We start from the raw sequence: 18,224 nt of genomic DNA on the forward strand, positions 1-18,224 counted from the left end.
GAACAATTACAGTTGTCTTAAAAATATCACTGCCCCATCGAGGATTTTTTTTTTTTTTTTTTTGAGATGGAGTCTTGCTCTGTCGCCCAGGCTGGAGTACAGTGGGGCAATCTCGGCTCACTGCAACCTCCACCTCCCAGGTTCAAGTGATTCTCCTGCCTCAGCCTCCTGAGTAGCTGGGATTACAGGCACCCACCACTATTCCTGGCTAATTTTTGTATTTTTAGTAGAGACATCGTTTCGTCATATTAGCCAGGCTAGTCTCAAACTCCCGGCCTCAAGTGATCTGCCTGTCTTGGCCTCCCAAAGTGCTGGGATTACAGATGTGAGCCACTGCGCTGGGCCTGAAAGCCTGTTTTTAAAGTGCCTTATTCCGGCCAAGTGCGGTGGCTCACACCTATAATCCCAGCACTTTGGGAGGCCAAGGCAGGTGATCACCTGAGGTCAGGAATTCGAGACCAGCCTGGCCAACATGGTGAAACCCTGTCTCTACTGAAATATAAAAACTAATCAGGCCATGGTAGCACATGCCTGTCATTCCAGCTATTCAGGAGACTGAGGCAGGGGAATCGCTTGAACCCGGGAGGCAGAGGTTGCAGTGAGCCGAGATTATGCCACTGCACTCTAGCCCGGGTGACAGAGTGAGACTCTGTATCAAAAAAAAAAGGTGGCCTGGTGTGGTGGCTTATGCCTGTAATCCCAGCACTTTGGGAGGCCGAGGTGGGTAGATCACCTGAGGTCAGGGGTTCAGGACCAGCCTGGCTAACATGGTGAAACCCCGTCTCTACTAAAAATATAAAAAATTAGCTGAGCTTGGTGGTGAACACTTGTAATCCCAGCTACTCGGGAGGCTGAGGCAGGAGAATCACTTGAACCCGTGAGGCAGAGGTTGCAGTGAGCCAAGATTGCACCATTGCACTCCAGCCTGGGCAACAAAAGTGAAACTCTATCTCAAAAAAAAAAAAAGTTAAATTGCCTTATTCTGGCCAGGTTCAGTGGCTCACTCCTGTAATCCTAGCGCTATAGGAGGCCAAGGTGAGAAGATTACTTGAGCTCAGGAGTTCCAGAAACAGCCTGGGCAACGTAGTGAGACCTTGTGTTTATTTAAAATTAATAAATAAATAAAGTGCCTTATTCTGAATCTGCCATCGAGATCTGCAAATTCTGTTTATATTTTTCTGGAGACTGAAGTCTTGCTCTGTCACCCAGGCTGGAGTGCAGTGGTACAACCATAGCTCACTGCAACCTCGAACTCCTGGGCTCAAGTGATCCTCCCACCAGAGCCTCCCAAGTAGCTGGGACTGCAGGTGTGCACCACCACATTTGGCTAATTTTTTTTTTAATTTTATAGAGACGGTGTCTTGCTGTGTTGCCCAGGCTGGTCTTGAACTCCTCAAACAATCCTGGCCTCAAACAGTCCCCCCACCTCAGCCTCCTTAGTCACTAGGATTACAGGCATGAGCCACCGTGCCTGACAAGATTTGAAAATTCTATTTGTCAAGAGAAGAGGCGTTTATATCACCCAACCAAAATTGAGGTGATTTATACCGTTACTCAAAATCTACTGAACCCCCCAGCTCACAGGATTGGAAGGAGTTGTGTATTATTCTATCTTGCTTATTATCTATTTATGCCTAATTCTATGGCAGAACATTATTACACAGGGATCGTGGAAAACAAATCTAACCTCAACCATCTGACAGTCCTGAAAATATTTAAATCATGCTCTCCTGTCCCATGAAGTTATCACTTCCCTAGTCTAAGTGCCCACAAATCTTTTTGCAGTTTCTGGTATATTGTGATTTCAAGTCCTGCCATACTCCTATATATCACCTGCGTGTGCCTCTGTTAGTAGCGCCCAAGCTGATATTTCACGTCTGCTTTAAAGTGCAAAATAGATTAGGACTCCCTGCAGTCTCGTTCTAAACAGTATACTTCTGTATTTAATGTAGGCAGTCCAGGGACTTCTTAGTTATTTTAGTGACCACATTACACTATTAAATCATATTAGAATTTTCAGCCCAATTCAGAGCTGTAAAGAGTCAGTCGAGTAATGGGCATGGATAGTTACTGTCCTGCCTGCCTTTGAACAAATAATGCATTAATTACTTGGCATGACATACTAATCACCTTTATTGATCAACTCTGTAAAATTTTTGTTTTTTTAAATTGTCAAAACTTGTATAGGTGCTCCTTGATTTACAATTGGTTATGTCTCAATAAACCTATATTATAAGTCAAAAATGCATTTAATACACCTCACTTACCAAGTAGTGTAACTGAGCCTGCTTTAAGTGTGCTCAGAAAACTTCCGTTAATCTACAGTTGGGCAAAATCTTACACAAAGCCTATTTTTATACTACAGCGTTGAATATCTCATATAATTCAAGTAGCATTGAATATACTTCTGAAAGTGAAAAACAGGTTGTGGCCGGGCACAGTAGCTTATGCCTGTAATCCCAGCACTTTGGGAAGCCAGGGGAGGTGGATCACTTGAGGTCAGGAGTTCAAGACCAGTCTGGTCAACATAGTGAAACCCCATCTCTACAAAAAAATACAAAAATTAACCAGACCTGGTAGTGTGCGCCTGTAGTCCCAGATACTCAGGAGGCTGAGGCACGAGAATTGCTTGAACCCAGGAGGCGAAGGCTGCAGCGAGCTGAGATTGGACCACTGCACTCTAGCCTGGGCAACAGAGTGAGACTCCATCTCAAAATAAAGGAAAAACAGGGCCAGGCACAGTGGCTTACACCTATAATCCCAGCATTTTGGGAGGCCGAGGCAGGCAGATCACAAGGTCAAGAGATCAAGACCATCCTGGCCAACATAGTAAAACTCCATCTCTATTAAAAATACAAAAATTAGCTGGGCATGGTGGTGCGTGTCTGTAGTCCCAACTACTTGGGAGGCTGAGGCAGGAGAATTGCTTGAACCGGGAGGCAGGCTGCAGTAAGCCGAGATCACGCCACTGCACTCCAGCCTGACAACAGAGCAAGACACTCTGTCTCCAAAAAAAAAAGAAAAAAAACAGGTTGTAAGTGTGCTTGAAATATGGATTCTACTAAATGCAAATCACTTTCACACCATTGTGAACTCAAAAAATTATAAGTCAAACTGTCTTACATTGGGGACCAGCTATATATTTATCACATACAACATGATATTTTGATAGATACATTGATCTGTTCTTATATATGTATATTTTCTTACACAAATGTCTCTGAATACATCTCTTTAAAATGTTAGGGAATTAGGCTGGGTGTGGTGGCTCACGCCTATAATGCCAGCACTTTGGAAGGCTGAGGCAGGCGGATCACTTGAGGTCAGGATTTCAAGACCAGCCTGGCCAACCGGGTGAAACCCCGTCTCTACTAAAAAATACAAAAAAACTAGCCGGGAGTGGTGGCGGGCACCTGTAGTCCCAGCTACTCGGGAGGCTGAGGCAGGAGAATCGCTTGAACCCGGGAGGCAGAGGTTGCAATGAGCCTTATTCAGAACTGTAAAGAGTTGCAGTGAGCCGAGATCATGCCGCTACACTCCAGCCTGGGTGACAGAGTGATACTCCGTGTTAAACCAATAAAATGTTAGGTAATTAACTCTACCTCAAAAGGAAAAATGCTTTACTAGTACCTCTTCTACTTTTAGGGTATTTTACTGGATGAAGCCTCAGGTGTAAACAAGAATCAACAGCCTGTCCTCCCTGCTGGCTTGCAGGTCCCCAAAACGGTAGTGTCCAGCTGGAACCGTAAGGTGAGGGCTTTTCAGATTAACTGGCTCTTGATGTCAGCTTCATAATAGGGATTTTGCTCATTCTGACATGCATTTCTGTTCTAATTTGTTAGAGAACTGGCCACTGCCTTCTTTAGTTTGTTCTCATAAACACATGCAACCTAATTACACCCTCTTCTCCACTTTCTGAAGACCTCCACATGCACATACATTCTTAAGTGAATGGCCCTTGCGATGTTCTTGTCTCCTTGGAAGTCATAAATTGGAATTTACTTTTCTAATTCATCAAGTTGGTGTGTTATAAAGTATTTGTATGCGTTGATCGTAGGCAGCAGAATATGGCAAAAAAGCAAAATCTGAAACTTTCCGGCTGCTTCATGCAAAAAATATCATCCGACCTCAGCTCAAGTTTCGAGAGAAGATTGACAATTCCAACACACCATTTCTTCCTAAAATCTTCATCAAACCCAATGCTCAGAAACCTCTCCCTCAAGGTAAATAGTGCATACTTTGCCTGTGTTTGAGTCTCACTTTATTTGATGCAAAAACCAGGAAGGGTGTACAGGTCTCTCTTCCACCCTCCTTTCTTCAAAGGGAGCCCAGTTCAGCTATTCCAGAGGCTGAAGTGGGAGGATCACTTGAGCCCAGGAGGTCAAGGCTACAGTGAGCTGTGACTGTGCCACCACACTTCAGCCTGGGGGAAAGAACATGACACTGTCTCAAAAAAAAACAAAACACGAAGGGAGCCAGTTTACCCCTGTGTAACTAGAAAAGACACGAATGTGCTTATGATGTTTTTGTCACTGCTTGGGTCTCCAGCTCTCTCTAAGGAAAGGCGGGAACGCCCACAGGATCGTCCTGAGGACTTGGACGTCCCCCCTGCACTGGCTGATTTCATCCATCAGCAGAGAACCCAGCAGGTTGAGCAAGACATGTAAGTGTTTGCCTATGTCTGAGCTTTATGCTGTGAGTACTTACCTTTATGCCACATTTTCACAGTTTCACTTTTGTGGAGTATATACATGAAAACAATCTGAGGAGCAGTGATTTCCTCCTTACCCCAACCTGGGCCTTAGCAATAAAACCTGCTGTTTGTGTTCACAAAGGGCCTGCACAGCATTGCCTCATAAACCTCACTGCAGTCCTGAGAAGTAGCAGTGACTCTCATTCCCATTTTTTTTTTTTTTTCCCCGAGACGGAGTCTCGCACTGTCACCCAGGCTGGAGTGCAGTGGTCGGATCTTGGCTCACTGCAAGCTCCGCCTCCCGGGTTTATGCCATTCTCCTGCCTCAGCCTCCGGAGTAGCTGGGACTACAGGTGCCCGCCACCACTCCCGGCTAGTTTTTTTGTATTTTTTAGTAGAGACGGGGTTTCACCGTGTTAGCCAGGATGGTCTCGATCTCCTGACCTTGTGATCCGCCCGTCTCGGCCTCCCAAAGTGCTGGGATTACAGGCTTGAGCCACCGCGCCCGGCCTCATTCCCATTTTATAGACGTAAAACGCAAGGGCTGAGCGCGGTAGCTCACGCCTGTAATCCCAGCACTTTGGGAGGCTGAGACCGGTGGATCACCTGAGGTCAGGGGTTCAGGACCAGCCTAGCCAACGTGATGAAACCCCACCTCTACTGAAAATACAAAAGTTAGCCAGGCATGGTGGTGTGTGCCTGTAATCCCAGCTACTCAGGAGGCTGAGGCAGGAGAATCACTTGAACCTGGGAGGTGGAGGTTGCAGTGAGCCGAGATGGCATCACTACACTCCAGCCTGGGTGATAGAGTAAGACTCTGTCTCCAAGAAAAAAAAAAAAAAGATGTAAAAGCAAAATGAGAGATGCAGACTTCTCATAGAATTGGAACTTCTTTGAGACAGGGTCTTGCTCTGTTGCCCAGACTGGAGTGTGGTGGCATGAACACAGCTCACTACAGCCTTTACCTCCTGGGCTCAAGTGTTCCTCCTGCCTCTGCCTCACAAGTAGCTGTGACCACAAGCGTGAGCCATCATGCACAGTTAATTTTTATATTTTCTGTATGTCCAGTCTGGTCTTGAATTTCTGGCCTCAGCAGTTCTCCCAACCTGCCCTCCCAAAGTGTTGGGATTACAGGCATGAACCACTATGCCTGGCCAGAGCTGGCCCATGTTTTCTTTCTTTTTTTTTTTTTTTTCCTTTTTGAGACAGAGTTTTGCTCTTGTTGCCCAGGCTGGAGTACAGTGGCTCGATCTCAGCTCACTGCAACCTCTGCCTCCTGGGTTCAAATGATTCTGCTGCCTCAGCCTCCCAAGTAGCTGGGATTACTATAGGCATGTGCCACCACACCTGGCTAATGTATCTTTTTTTTTTTTTTTTTTTTTTTAGTAGAGACAGGGTTTCATCATGTTGGTCAGGCTGGTCTCAAACTCCTGACTTCAGGTGATCCACCCTCCTTGGCCTCCCAAAGTACTGGGATTATAGGCTGGAGCCACCACACCCAGCCCCATGTTTTCTTAAATTTGTCTTTCCTCCATACTATACTGCTCTGCCTTTCTTATTAGGACTCAAATAGTAGGTAAGGCTCTGGCTTTTTTTGTTTTTTTGTTTTTTTAAGTTTTGCTCTGTCACCCAGGCTGGATGCCATAGTGCAATCCTAGCTCACTGTAGCCTTGACCCCTGGGGCTCAAGCAATCCCCCTACCTCAGCCTCCCTAGTAACTGGTACTACAGGCACACATCACCGTACCTGGTACCTGACTTGTTTTTTAATTTTAGTTTTTATTTTTGTAAACACAGGGTCTTTCTGTGTTGCCCAGGCTGGCCTCAAACTCCTGGCCTCAAGCAATCCTCCTGCCTTGACCTTCCAAAGTTCTGGGATTACAGGCGTGAGCCACCGTGCTCAGCCCAAGGCTCATTTATGAATTTAGTAAAGAAAAGGCATTTTTTACTGACAATATAAGCATCTTGGAAAAACTTCACTTAAAATAGACAAATGGACGTTGCCTTTAGTATAACGCAAAAAGGTGATAAAAATTTGGTTAGTATTGGCCTTTTCCTCACATAGAGCCAGAGTCTGTGTGGGCATTCATGCCTTTAGCCCCAGCTCTGCAATGTGAGGCCACAAGCTAAGTGCTGGAGAAATAAAGGCCATGAAAGGCAACCCTGCCCTCCTGGGCTACTGTGATCCTCGAGGAACACATCACAGGTTGAGGATTTTTATACAGATTTCTTACGATCAGAAGAAAACATAACATTAAGCTCTTGGCCAACTGAAATATTTGCTTCATCCTTACTTTACAGATGTGTTATTTCAAACTACAGGAATTATATATTTCTCATTTTGGTATTATCCACAACATCAACCATACAGTACTTTGCAAATAAGTACTCAAATCTTTATAAAGCTGCTTGGATCTCCAGCTCTCTAAAGAAATGAATAGACTTAATTATCGTATTTTAAGAGTGAGTAAATATCTGATTTATGATTTGTACTCGAATTACTGAAATAATGAAGCTCTTTATAAAAGGAAGATATTTTCACGGTGGCCTTTTCTCATTTGTTTTTACAGATTGGATAAGAGGCATTATTTTTCGTTTGAATCGTGGAATTAATCAGAATGATTTCTCTTTTTGTTTTATTTACTCAGGTTTGCACATCCTTATCAATATGAACTAAATCACTTTACCCCACCAGATTCAGTGTTTCAAAAGCCACAACCCCAGGTTAGTACCCAGCCTTAGTTTATAAGGGGCCTTGTAGTGGCCCAAGAGGAATCAAATAAGTAGACTCATTGATGCAATTTTGACTTTTCCTTGAAGATCTTTAAGGTAGAAAGTTACAGTTTTGGGTCATTTCTCAGACACGTAGTTCACTTTGTACTTTACTGGGGGATGATTTCTATATTCCTCCCTTTTTCTCACTATTCTCTTGATGCAGTTATACAGACCTATAGAAGAGACACCATGCCATTTCATATCCTCCCTGGATGAACTTGTGGAACTCAACGAAAAGCTCTTGAATTGTCAGGAATTTGCAGTCGACTTGGAGGTATCTTGTAAATGACCCTGGGTAAAATTTTTACATTTTCTGTGAGTTTATCTATTGGAGAAGTATAAAATTGATACTAATTATAATTTTTTTTGGTAAAAAATTAATCATATAACTTAGCTTTGTAGCTGACTTTTCAAAATCAGTAAAGAAAAGTCTAATATAATCTTTGTTTTTTCTCTTCTCTCCTCCTTCTATGTGGTTTAGCACCACTCTTACAGGAGCTTCCTGGGACTGACCTGTCTGATGCAAATTTCCACTCGGACGGAAGACTTCATCATTGACACTCTGGAGCTTCGAAGTGACATGTACATTCTCAATGAGAGCCTCACAGACCCAGCTATCGTTAAGGTCAGCCAGCCTTTTGTAACTCATGCATGTGAGCTCATACAAGAATTTTAGTGCTTTGCAGTGTACTATTTCATCATTTCAACCTAGACCCAGTCAAGTCGGGCGGAATCGTGTCATTTCCTAACTAGGGTACCATGCTAAATGGCTTTTGTTTCTAAATCCCTGTTAGAACAGCTAAGACTTAGCTTGTTACCACCCAGAAAAATGTTAAATAATTTTAATGACTACTGCAGTGAGCCCCAGCCGTCAAGATTGTTTGGACTTAATGACCGTACTGAAGCTACTAGAGCTGCTTTCACATGTCTCATTGGTTGATAACAGTTTCAGACTTTAAGGGTATGGAATCAGGAGTGTAGAAAGCTGTGACAGAAGACAAAAGAAACTTTTAAAACTCATATATCTAATTTTTTTTTTTTTTTTTGAGACAGAGTTTTGCCCTTGTTGCCCAGGCTGGAGTGCAATGGCACGATCTCGGCTCACCGCAACCTCCGCTTCCCAGGTTCAAGCGATTCTCCTGCCTCAGCCTCTCGAGTAGCTGGGATTGCAGGCATACGCCACCACACCCGCCTAATTTTTGTATTTTCAGTGGAGACAGGGTTTCGCCATGTTGGTCAGGCTGGTCTCAAACTCCTGACCTCAAGCAATCCACCCACCTTGGCCCAAAGTGCTGGGATTACAGGTGTGAGTCACCACTCCCGGCTGCATATGTCTAATCTTGATTAGAACATTGGCTTCAGCCAGGCGAGGCGGCTTAGGCCTGTAATCCCAGCACTTTGGTAAGCTGAGGCAGGAGGATCACTTGAGCCCAGGAGAATGAGACCAGCCTGGGGAACATAGTGAAACCTCATCTTTACAAAAAATACCAAAGTTCAGCTGGGCATAGTGGCATGCCTCCCAACTACTTGGGAGGCTGAGGTGGGAGGATTGCTGGAGCACAGGAGGCAGACGTTGCAGTGAGCCAAGATCACACCACTGCACTACAGACGGGACAGCAGAGACTACCTTCTAATTCCAGTGTTCTAATAAACTAGAGGCAGAGTTAATTTCCGAGCATGAGTGGCCTGCTACCAGTGTACTGCATGACTTTGGTTCTGTTTTCAGGTCTTCCATGGTGCTGATTCAGACATAGAGTGGCTACAGAAAGACTTTGGGTTGTATGTAGTAAACATGTTTGATACCCATCAGGCAGCACGCCTTCTTAACCTGGGCAGGCACTCACTCGATCATCTCCTGAAACTCTACTGCAATGTGGACTCAAACAAGCAGTATCAGCTGGCTGATTGGAGAATACGGTCAGTTTGCTCTTAATGAGGAAATGTGGGTGGCAGAAGAAAGTGATTATTCATTAACCTGTCGTCCAGAGAGACCTGGGTTTGAGCCATACCATACTCATTGAGATGAATGGCATCAGGTTTTCACCAGGCATCTTCAGCAGCATAAAAGTGGTAGGAAATTCTTTAACGATAATGTGGACTTTATGATGGGCTGATGCAGTTACACTGTGTTTCATGGAAATAGTGGCTGAAAAAGAGGTGCCAAGTCAGTATTTGCCCGTACTGGTCTCTTGTTTGAAACTGGGATCTCTCTACTAGATGATTTTGTGTGTGTGTCTGTGTGTGTGTGTGTGTGTGTGTGTGTGTGTAAGATCTTCCCTAGGGATGACTGTGTGTGTGTGTAAGATGATCTTCCATAGGTGGGAAAGAATTCTAAAGGACACTGTTGGTTTAGCTTTATATTGAGCATTTTTTGTGGCATAAGGTAGCAGTTTTGCCCCACTTCCTGCAGGCCTTGCTCAGCTTGGTCATTTTCTGCTTGTTTGCTACCTCTCCGAGCTTGCACCTGTCATAGGAAGGTGCCGCTGAGCTTTTCCAGGAATTCCACATGCCAGAATGCCGGAATTTCTTTTCTTTTCTTTTCTTTTTTTTTTTTTTTTTTTTTTTGAGACGGAGTTTCACTCTTGTTGCCCAGGCTAGAGTGCAATGGCGCGATCTCAGCTCACTGCAACCTCCGCCTCCCAGGTTCAAGCAATTCTGCCTCAGCCTCCCGAGTAGCTAGGATTACAGACAGGCGCCACCACGCCCAGCTAATTTTGTATTTTCAGTAGAGACAGGGTTTCTCCATGTTGGTTAGGCTGGTCTCGAACTCCCAACCTCAGGTGATCCTCCCGCCTCCACCTCCCAAAGTGCTGGGATTACAGGCATGAGCCACTGCACCTGGCCCAGAATGCCAGAATTTCTAAATATAAAAGTAAAATTACATTTGGACTGATAAAGTCCAAATAAAAGACGAAAATTGATAAAATCTAAAAACCACTCCCTTTTACTGAGCCCTTACCCTGTGCCAAGCTCTGGGCTAAGTGCTTCAAGGATGTGGTCCTATGTAGTCCTCACAACAGCCTATGAAGTACCTGGTTCTCATTTCACAAGTTAGGTGGGTAAGCCCAAAGAGGTTAAGGAACTTGTCCAAGGACAGACATCTGGAGCTGAGATTTGAACTCAGGACAGCAGTGCCCCCTTTTCTGCTGCCTCTTGTGTGTGTCCAGAGTAGCTGACAGTGCCCTTATTTTAACCACCGCATTATCCTGCCTCCCTTTCCACCCAGCTGTTAAAATAATGGTTTATCATGTTAAAATCTGGGAAGTGTTGGCATAACTGCAGTATTGGCTATGAAAGGATCTTTCATATTGGAAGAGTCTAAGGAAGTCCCAGCACCCAAGGAATAGACAAATTGAATTGCTGTCATTGGGGGCAATCAGTGAAATAGTGTCCTCTGCAATTCCAGCCCTCTGCCTGAGGAGATGCTCAGCTATGCCCGGGATGACACCCACTACCTGCTATACATCTATGACAAAATGAGGCTGGAGCTGTGGGAGCGCGGCAACGGCCAGCCCGTGCAGCTGCAGGTGGTGTGGCAGCGGAGCAGGGACATCTGCCTCAAGGTACACCTCAGCCACAGTCACACAGACCACGACACTCGGGCTCTGTGTCTGGCCAGGTTCTAGTTCTTAGGTTTGCTCCTTAAATTCATGAAAAGAGCCAAACGTTTTGCAGAGCCCAGGGCACACAATTTTGATTCCCGTTGATTTTGAATATTCTCTAATACTTTGTAGAAATTCATCAAACCTATCTTCACGGACGAGTCCTACCTTGAACTCTATAGGAAGCAAAAGAAGCACCTTAACACACAGCAGTTGACAGCCTTTCAGCTGCTGTTTGCCTGGAGGGATAAAACCGCTCGCAGGGAAGATGAAAGTTATGGGTAAGGGATTAGAGATTCTTTTAATGCTTGTTTCCAGACTGAGGAGATCTAATAACAGGTAAATAATGGACTTTTTTCTTTTGCCATGAAAGCTGCTTGTTTCCCCTATGTGACAGTATCTAATGGAACTTGCTGGCTGAATATGATGTGTTCCCACTGTGTGTGCTTTTTTTTTTTTTTTTTTCCAGATATGTACTGCCAAACCACATGATGCTGAAAATAGCTGAAGAACTGCCTAAGTGAGTCTGAGAGCTGATTATTGTTCTTACTTTCTCAGTAGATCTTATGTTCTTCAAAATCAAGCTTTTCTGGTTGCTATTTCCCAAGGCTGCTTACTCGGAGATTAATGCTCTAAGCTTGGAAGGTAGCAAGTCAAAGGAATATAGAATGTCTGCCCTCAGGCTGCCATTTAAGAATTAAAACTTCTGAACTGGAATCATTTCAATGATTATGCCTTAGTTTTGAGTTCATTTTAACTCTCTGAGCCTTATAGCATCTACTTGCAAGGGAAGAAAATGTCCCAGATTCTCTCCTCTGTACTTTCTTCCAAATTCAAGCAGCTCATGATCTTAAACGTTTTGTGATCTTGACTGAAGTATAAGCAAGAATCAAAATCCACAGCCCATTGGTTGCCCCCTGCGGAATTGAGAATCCATAGTGCTGTGGCACTTACTTCCAGCTGTCCCTGATTGCAGGAGTCAGGCTCCAAGAGGGATCCACTTAAAGCTTGGTGTTGCAAAGAACACATGGAGAAGTTGGCCTAGACTGGCCTGACATCAGTGTTTCCTTAGTCACCTAGCTGTAGCTTCAGCTTAGATGTGCTACCCTGGCTTTACCCAGTCGTTATTCTTATCTGGAAGTGTTTGAGGGCTGCATTTCTGAGTGACAAACTGAGTGTGTTCTTGTCTTCAGGGAACCTCAGGGCATCATAGCTTGCTGCAACCCAGTACCACCCCTTGTGCGGCAGCAGATCAATGAAATGCACCTTTTAATCCAGCAGGCTCGAGAGATGCCCCTGCTCAAGGTAAGAAGCTTTTCTGTGGCCAGGCCTGGTGGCTCATGCCTGTCGTCCCAGCACTTTGGGAGGCTGAGATGGATGGATCATTTCAGGTCAGGAGTTCGAAACCAGCGTGGCCAACATGGTAAAACTCCGTGTCTACTAAAAATACAAAAAATTTGCCGGGTGTGCGGTGCGCACCTGTGATACCAATTACTCTGGAGGCTGAGGCAGGAGAGTCGCTGGAACCTGGGAGGTGGAGGTTGCAGTGAGCCGAGATCATACCACTGCACTCTAGGCTGGGAAACAGAGTGAGACTCTGTCTCAAAAAAAAAAAAAAAAAGATTTTCTACTGAAGGGTCCTAACTTAGCAAGCCTGGTTTTTGTTTTTTGTTTTTGTTTTTTTAAGACAGAGTCTTGCTCTGTCTGCAGGCTGGAGTGCAGCGGCCCAATCTCGGCTCACTGCAACCTCCACCTTCCGGGTTCAAGCAATTCTCCTGCCTCATCCTCCTGAGTAGCCGGGACTACGGGTGCATGCCACCATGCCTGGCTAATTTTTTTGTATTTTTATAGAGACAGGGTTTCACCATGTTAGCCAGGATGGTCTCGATCTCTTCACCTCGTGACCCACCCACCTTGGCCTCCCAAAGTGCTGGGATTACAGGTGTGAGCCACCGCTCCTGGCCTTTTTTTCTTTTTTCTTTTTTCTTTTTTTTTGAGACAGAGTCTCACTGTTGTCGTCCAGGCTGGGGTGCAATGGTAGGATCTCGGCTCACTGCCTCCAGGGTTCAAGCGATTCTCATGACTCAGCCTACCTAGTTGCTGGGATTACAGGCGTGCACCACCACGCCCGGCTAATTTTGTATTTTTAGTAGAGGCGGGGTTTCACAATATTGGCCAGGCTGGTCTTGAACTCCTGACCTCAGGTGATCCGCCCACCTGGCCTCCCACAGTGCTGGGATTACAGGCTTGAGCCATCACGCCCAGCCTTAGCAGGCCTGTTTTTTCTGCTAGCATCTTATTCCTTGTGGCTGCCTAGATTCATGAGCTGGTATCCATTCTAAACAACCCTAAGGAAATAATAGGGCTTGGGAAATCCAGTGTGTGTATCTTGATAAATTTAGCTGCTTTTTTTTTTTAATGATAGTTGAAAGCTATCTTTTTATTTATGTGAAAACTCATTCTTTTTATTTTATGACCTTAGCTTTGATGATTCAGCAGCAAGTACTATCTGGTAACTGGGCCAATTCACTGTTCTAAGGCAGTTAATCTGGTGGAGTGAGATGGAGTGGTGACCTCAGCAGAGGGAGCTAGTTTTGGGAGCCTGGCAGTGGCCCAGATATGAAGTGATAGCTCCCTAAATAAGTGAGGAATCACAGACTGGAAAGGAAAAAACAGGTATAGGAAACATCAGAGGAAAAGATTGATGGGACTTCATAGCAAATGATGACAATGACATCCAGTTTTCTTTTGGGTTTTTTTGTCGTTGTTGTTTTGAGACAGGGTCTTGCTCTGTCACCCAGGCTGGAGTGCAGTGGTACAATCATGGCTTACTGTAGCCTCCATCTGCTAGGCTCAAGTGGTGTTGGGACCACAGGCACACACCACCATACCCAGCTCAGTTTTTTAAAAATTTTTTATAGAGCTGGGTCTTGCTGTGTTTCACAGACTGGTCTTGAACCCCTGGGCTCAAGAAGTCCTCCCAGCTTGGCCTCCCAAAGTGCTGAAATTACAGTTATGAGCCACCTGCCAGCCCCACATTTGCAATTTTTATGTTAAAAATGTTTTGTAAGCTTTGTGCTTTGTCCAAGTAAAGAGAGACCTTGATTACTAGAGAAGAGTCTTTTTCACACTCTTTGGAATCCTTCCTATTGTGCTTAGTCATGATAAAGAGCTTTATTCTTTCATTCTACAAGTAATTATTGAGCACCAAATAATTATCGTGCCAGGCACTGTAAAGAGTGAAGAGAGGAAAGAAAACCTCCGGGCTCTTGAGAAACAGGCTGGGAAAGGAACACAGTCAGCGCTGGGGACTGGGGGTTGGACTTGAGGCGTTTGGGCAACTTTCCCCAATTCTCTTTGTTTTTATTGTTAGTCTGAAGTTGCAGCTGGAGTGAAGAAGAGCGGACCGCTGCCCAGTGCCGAGGTAGAGTGTCGGATCCATTTTCTCCCCCGGGAGGGAAGACGTCAGTCACGGCCAGTGCAAGTATACCTCTGACAGAGGCCTGTGCTGACAGCTAGCAGAAAGCTACTGCTGGCTTGCACGTTTTACATGCCAGCCCGCTGGTGTCTTTTTGATGCAGAGATTGGAGAATGTTCTCTTTGGACCTCATGACTGCTCCCATGCCCCTCCGGATGGCTATCCAATCATCCCAACCAATGGTAAAGTTGAGAGCCCTCCTGACTGTCCTGAAGAGGTTGGGGCACAGCTACCTTGTCTCAAATTCTGTATGCTTGGCCAGGAGTGGCTTATGCCTGTAATGCCAGCATATTGGAAGGCTGAGGCGGGTGGATCACCTGAGGTCAGGAGTTTGAGACCAGCCTGGACAACATGGTGAAACCCCATCTCTACTAGAAATACAAAAATTAGCTGGACGTGGTGGCACATGCCTGTAATCCCAGCTACTTAGGAGGCAGAGGCAGGAGAATTACTTGAACCAAGGGGCGGAGGTTGCAGTGAGCCGAGATTGTGCCATTGCACTCCAGCCTAGGGGACTACAGCAAAACTCCATCTCAAAAAGAAAAAATAAACAAACAAAATAAAATTCTGTAGGCTTTGACTTTATTATCTTCTGCTTCTCTAGGATCTGTGCCAGTTCAGAAGCAGGCGAGCCTCTTCCCTGATGAAAAAGAAGATAACTTGCTGGGTACCACATGCCTGATTGCCACAGCTGTCATCACGTTATTTAATGTGAGTAGCCCAGAAACTTCACTGAGGTGATGAGGACCCCCTGGGATTTACTGGGTTTATCCAGCAAGTTGTCTCCCTGGAGTGTTGCTTACACTCGAAGACTAATGCTGAGAGCAAAACCCAGCAGTGCTGGGAGAGGCACAGAGAACGATGAGCAAGGTGACACTGACCACTCTGGAGGAGGTGGTCTGGGGACGTGGATGGAGGATTCTCTGAGCTCTGTGTGTGAAGAAATCTTCAGGGAAAGGCTGACATCCTGTTGTCAAACAGCACCTAGTAGGAGGAGGGCTTGCGCTAAGAGAACATACAAGCAGGACTTTGTTGACAAGCTGCAGCGATGGCTGCGGAAAAACGGTTCACCTGGACGCCCATCTTGGGTGGCGTAGGTGTGCTGTCCGACGAACTGTAGAATGTGCACTGCCCGTAGCTTCCTGCCTGACCCCAGCATCACATATGTGTGCTTTCAGTGAAGAAGAGGAACGCTTTTGAAACCCTTTTTTTTTTTTTTTTTTTTTTGATACAATGTTGTTCTGTCACCCAGGCTGGAATGCAGTGGCACAATCATGGCTCACTGCAGCCTTTCCCTCTGAGGCTCAAATGTTCCTCCTGCCTCAGTCTCCCGAGTAGCTGGGATTACAGGCATGAGTCACTGCACCCAGCTGTTTCACTTTTTTTGTTTGTTTGTTTTGTTTGTTTTTGTTTTTTTTTTGAAGCGGAGTCTCGCTCTGTCGCCCAGGCTGGAGTGCAGTGGCGCGATCTCGGCTCACTGCAAGCTCCGCCTCCCGGGTTCACGCCATTCTCCTGCCTCAGCCTCCTGAGTAGCTGGGACTACAGGCACCCGCCACCGTGCCCGGCTAATTTTTTGTATTTTTAGTAGAGACGGGGTTTCACTGTGGTCTCGATCTCCTGACCTTTGTGATCTGCCCACCTCGGCCTCCCAAAGTGCTGGAATTACAGGCGTGAGCCACCGCGCCTGGCCTTTGTTTGTTTTTTTGAGATGGAGTTTCACTCTTGTCGCCCAGGCTGGAGTGCAATGGCACCATCTCGGCTCACTGCAACCTCCACCTCCCAAGTTCAAGCAGTTCTCCTGCCTCAGCCTCCGTAGTAGCTGGGATTGCAGGTACCTGCCACCGCACTCAGCTAATATTTTACATTTTTAATAGAGATGGGGTTTCGCTATGTTGGTCAGGCTGGTCTCGAATGCCTGACCTCAGGTGATCTACCTGCCTAAGCCTCCTAAAGTGCTGGGATTACAGACATGAGCCACCACACGCGGCTTTTTTTTTTTCTTTTCTTTTTTTTTTTTTTTTTTGGAGACAGGATCTCACTCTGTCACCCAGGTGGGAGTACAGTGGCACCACCTTGGCTCACTACAACCTCTGCCTCCTGGGCTCAAGCAATCCTTCTGCCCCAGCCTTCTCCTGAGTAGCTGGGACTACAGGCATGTGCCACCATGCCCAGCCAATTTTTGTATGTTTTGTGGAGATGGGGTTTCACCATGTGACCTGGGCTTGACTTTTGTTTTTAACTTAATCTCATAAATCTAGATTGGGCCTTGCTTTAGCAATTAATGAGAAAATATGAGGTGCTTTAGTTGACCTCAGAGCTAATTTGAGTTATGAAGGTGATTTATTAGCTAAACGTGTTAGCATGAACTTTGGGCTGCTTTGATATGGAAGTGCTGTTTGGGGTAAAGGAGGCTGTGGTCTCCCCACACTCTGTGTTGCAAAGGGGCATAATTACAAATGAAGCAAAAGGATAGCACATATTTATGAACCCAGTTGGAAGCAGCATTTTGTTGCATAATTTCAATGATTCCCTGTAAAGGTATGTAATATTAAATTTCAGGCATGGTGCGGTGGCTTCCAGCACTTTTGGAGGGCAAGGTGGGCAGATCATCTGAGGTCAGGAGTTTGAGACCAGCCTGGCCAACATGGTGAAACCCTGTCTCTACTAAAAACACAAAAATTAGCCGGGGGTTGTGGCGCATGCTTGTAATCCCAGCTACTCGGTAGGCTGAGTCAGGAGAATCGCTTGAACCGGGGAGGCAGAGGTTGCAGTGAGCAGAGATCACACCACTGCACTCCAACCTGGGCAACAGAGCAAGACTATCTCAAAAAAATATATACATACATACATAAAATAAATTTCAGGCATCAATTAAGACCTCATATTCTAGAGCTAGACCATGCTGGGTTTAAATCCTTGGTCTGCTCATATTCACTGCAAGCCTCTGAGACTGTCACAACCTCTGTAGGCCTCAGTTTCCTCCTCTGTAAGGTGGTGAGAGTAATACCACCACATAGGCTATGCGGACATGTGAAAATTCACTGATCCAGCACATTGATATTGAAATGCTACTGGGTGCTGTTGCAGACACAACGCCTTCTACATAGGACAGTGCATGAAAAATTAGCCTTAGCCATTGGTATTAATATCACTGTTACTGGCTGGGTGCGTACGGTGGTTCATGCCTGTAATCCCAACACTTTGGGAGGCCAAGACGGGTGGATCACTTCAGGTCAGGAGTTCAAGACCAGCCTGGCCAATATGGTGAAACTTGGTCTCTGCTAAAAATACAAAAATTAACCGGGCATGGTGGCACGTGCCTATAATCCCACCTACCCAGGAGGCTGAGGCAGGAGAATCGCCTGAATGCAGGAGATGGAGGTTGCAGTGAGCAGAGATCACACCACTGCACTCTAGCCTGGGCAACAGAGTGAGACTCTGTCTCCAAAAACAAAAAAAATCACTATTCACTGTTGCTGTCTTGCTTGCATCTTGATGTCACAGATGATCATGGTTATTGGCGATCATTTTTTTGTCTGTCCCTGCAGGAACCTAGTGCTGAAGACAATAAAAGGGGTCCATTGACAATTGCACAGAAAAAAGCCCAGAACATCATGGAGTCCTTTGAAAATCCATTTAGGATGGTGAGTCGTAGTTTTGTGTACTCAGGGCTGACA

General features: G+C 45.6%; 1 protein-coding gene across 1 annotated transcript in view; it reads left to right on the plus strand.

Annotated features, from left to right (window-relative positions):
- The window catches only part of EXOSC10 (exosome component 10), a 30,061-nt gene that overhangs the window by 4,958 nt on the left and 6,879 nt on the right, over positions 1–18,224 (plus strand). The window contains exons 4-18 of the mRNA XM_007980573.3: positions 3,646–3,750; positions 4,058–4,223; positions 4,549–4,663; positions 7,341–7,416; positions 7,631–7,741; positions 7,949–8,092; positions 9,194–9,384; positions 10,874–11,030; positions 11,202–11,350; positions 11,539–11,589; positions 12,263–12,374; positions 14,443–14,493; positions 14,651–14,729; positions 15,152–15,258; positions 18,096–18,191. Of these exons, the coding sequence (XP_007978764.3) occupies positions 3,646–3,750; positions 4,058–4,223; positions 4,549–4,663; positions 7,341–7,416; positions 7,631–7,741; positions 7,949–8,092; positions 9,194–9,384; positions 10,874–11,030; positions 11,202–11,350; positions 11,539–11,589; positions 12,263–12,374; positions 14,443–14,493; positions 14,651–14,729; positions 15,152–15,258; positions 18,096–18,191 (1,710 nt within the window). The remainder of the gene's footprint in view (positions 1–3,645; positions 3,751–4,057; positions 4,224–4,548; positions 4,664–7,340; positions 7,417–7,630; positions 7,742–7,948; positions 8,093–9,193; positions 9,385–10,873; positions 11,031–11,201; positions 11,351–11,538; positions 11,590–12,262; positions 12,375–14,442; positions 14,494–14,650; positions 14,730–15,151; positions 15,259–18,095; positions 18,192–18,224) is intronic.

The sequence above is a fragment of the Chlorocebus sabaeus genome, chromosome 20, assembly GCF_047675955.1.
Source record: "Chlorocebus sabaeus isolate Y175 chromosome 20, mChlSab1.0.hap1, whole genome shotgun sequence".
Lineage (NCBI taxonomy): Eukaryota > Metazoa > Chordata > Mammalia > Primates > Cercopithecidae > Chlorocebus > Chlorocebus sabaeus.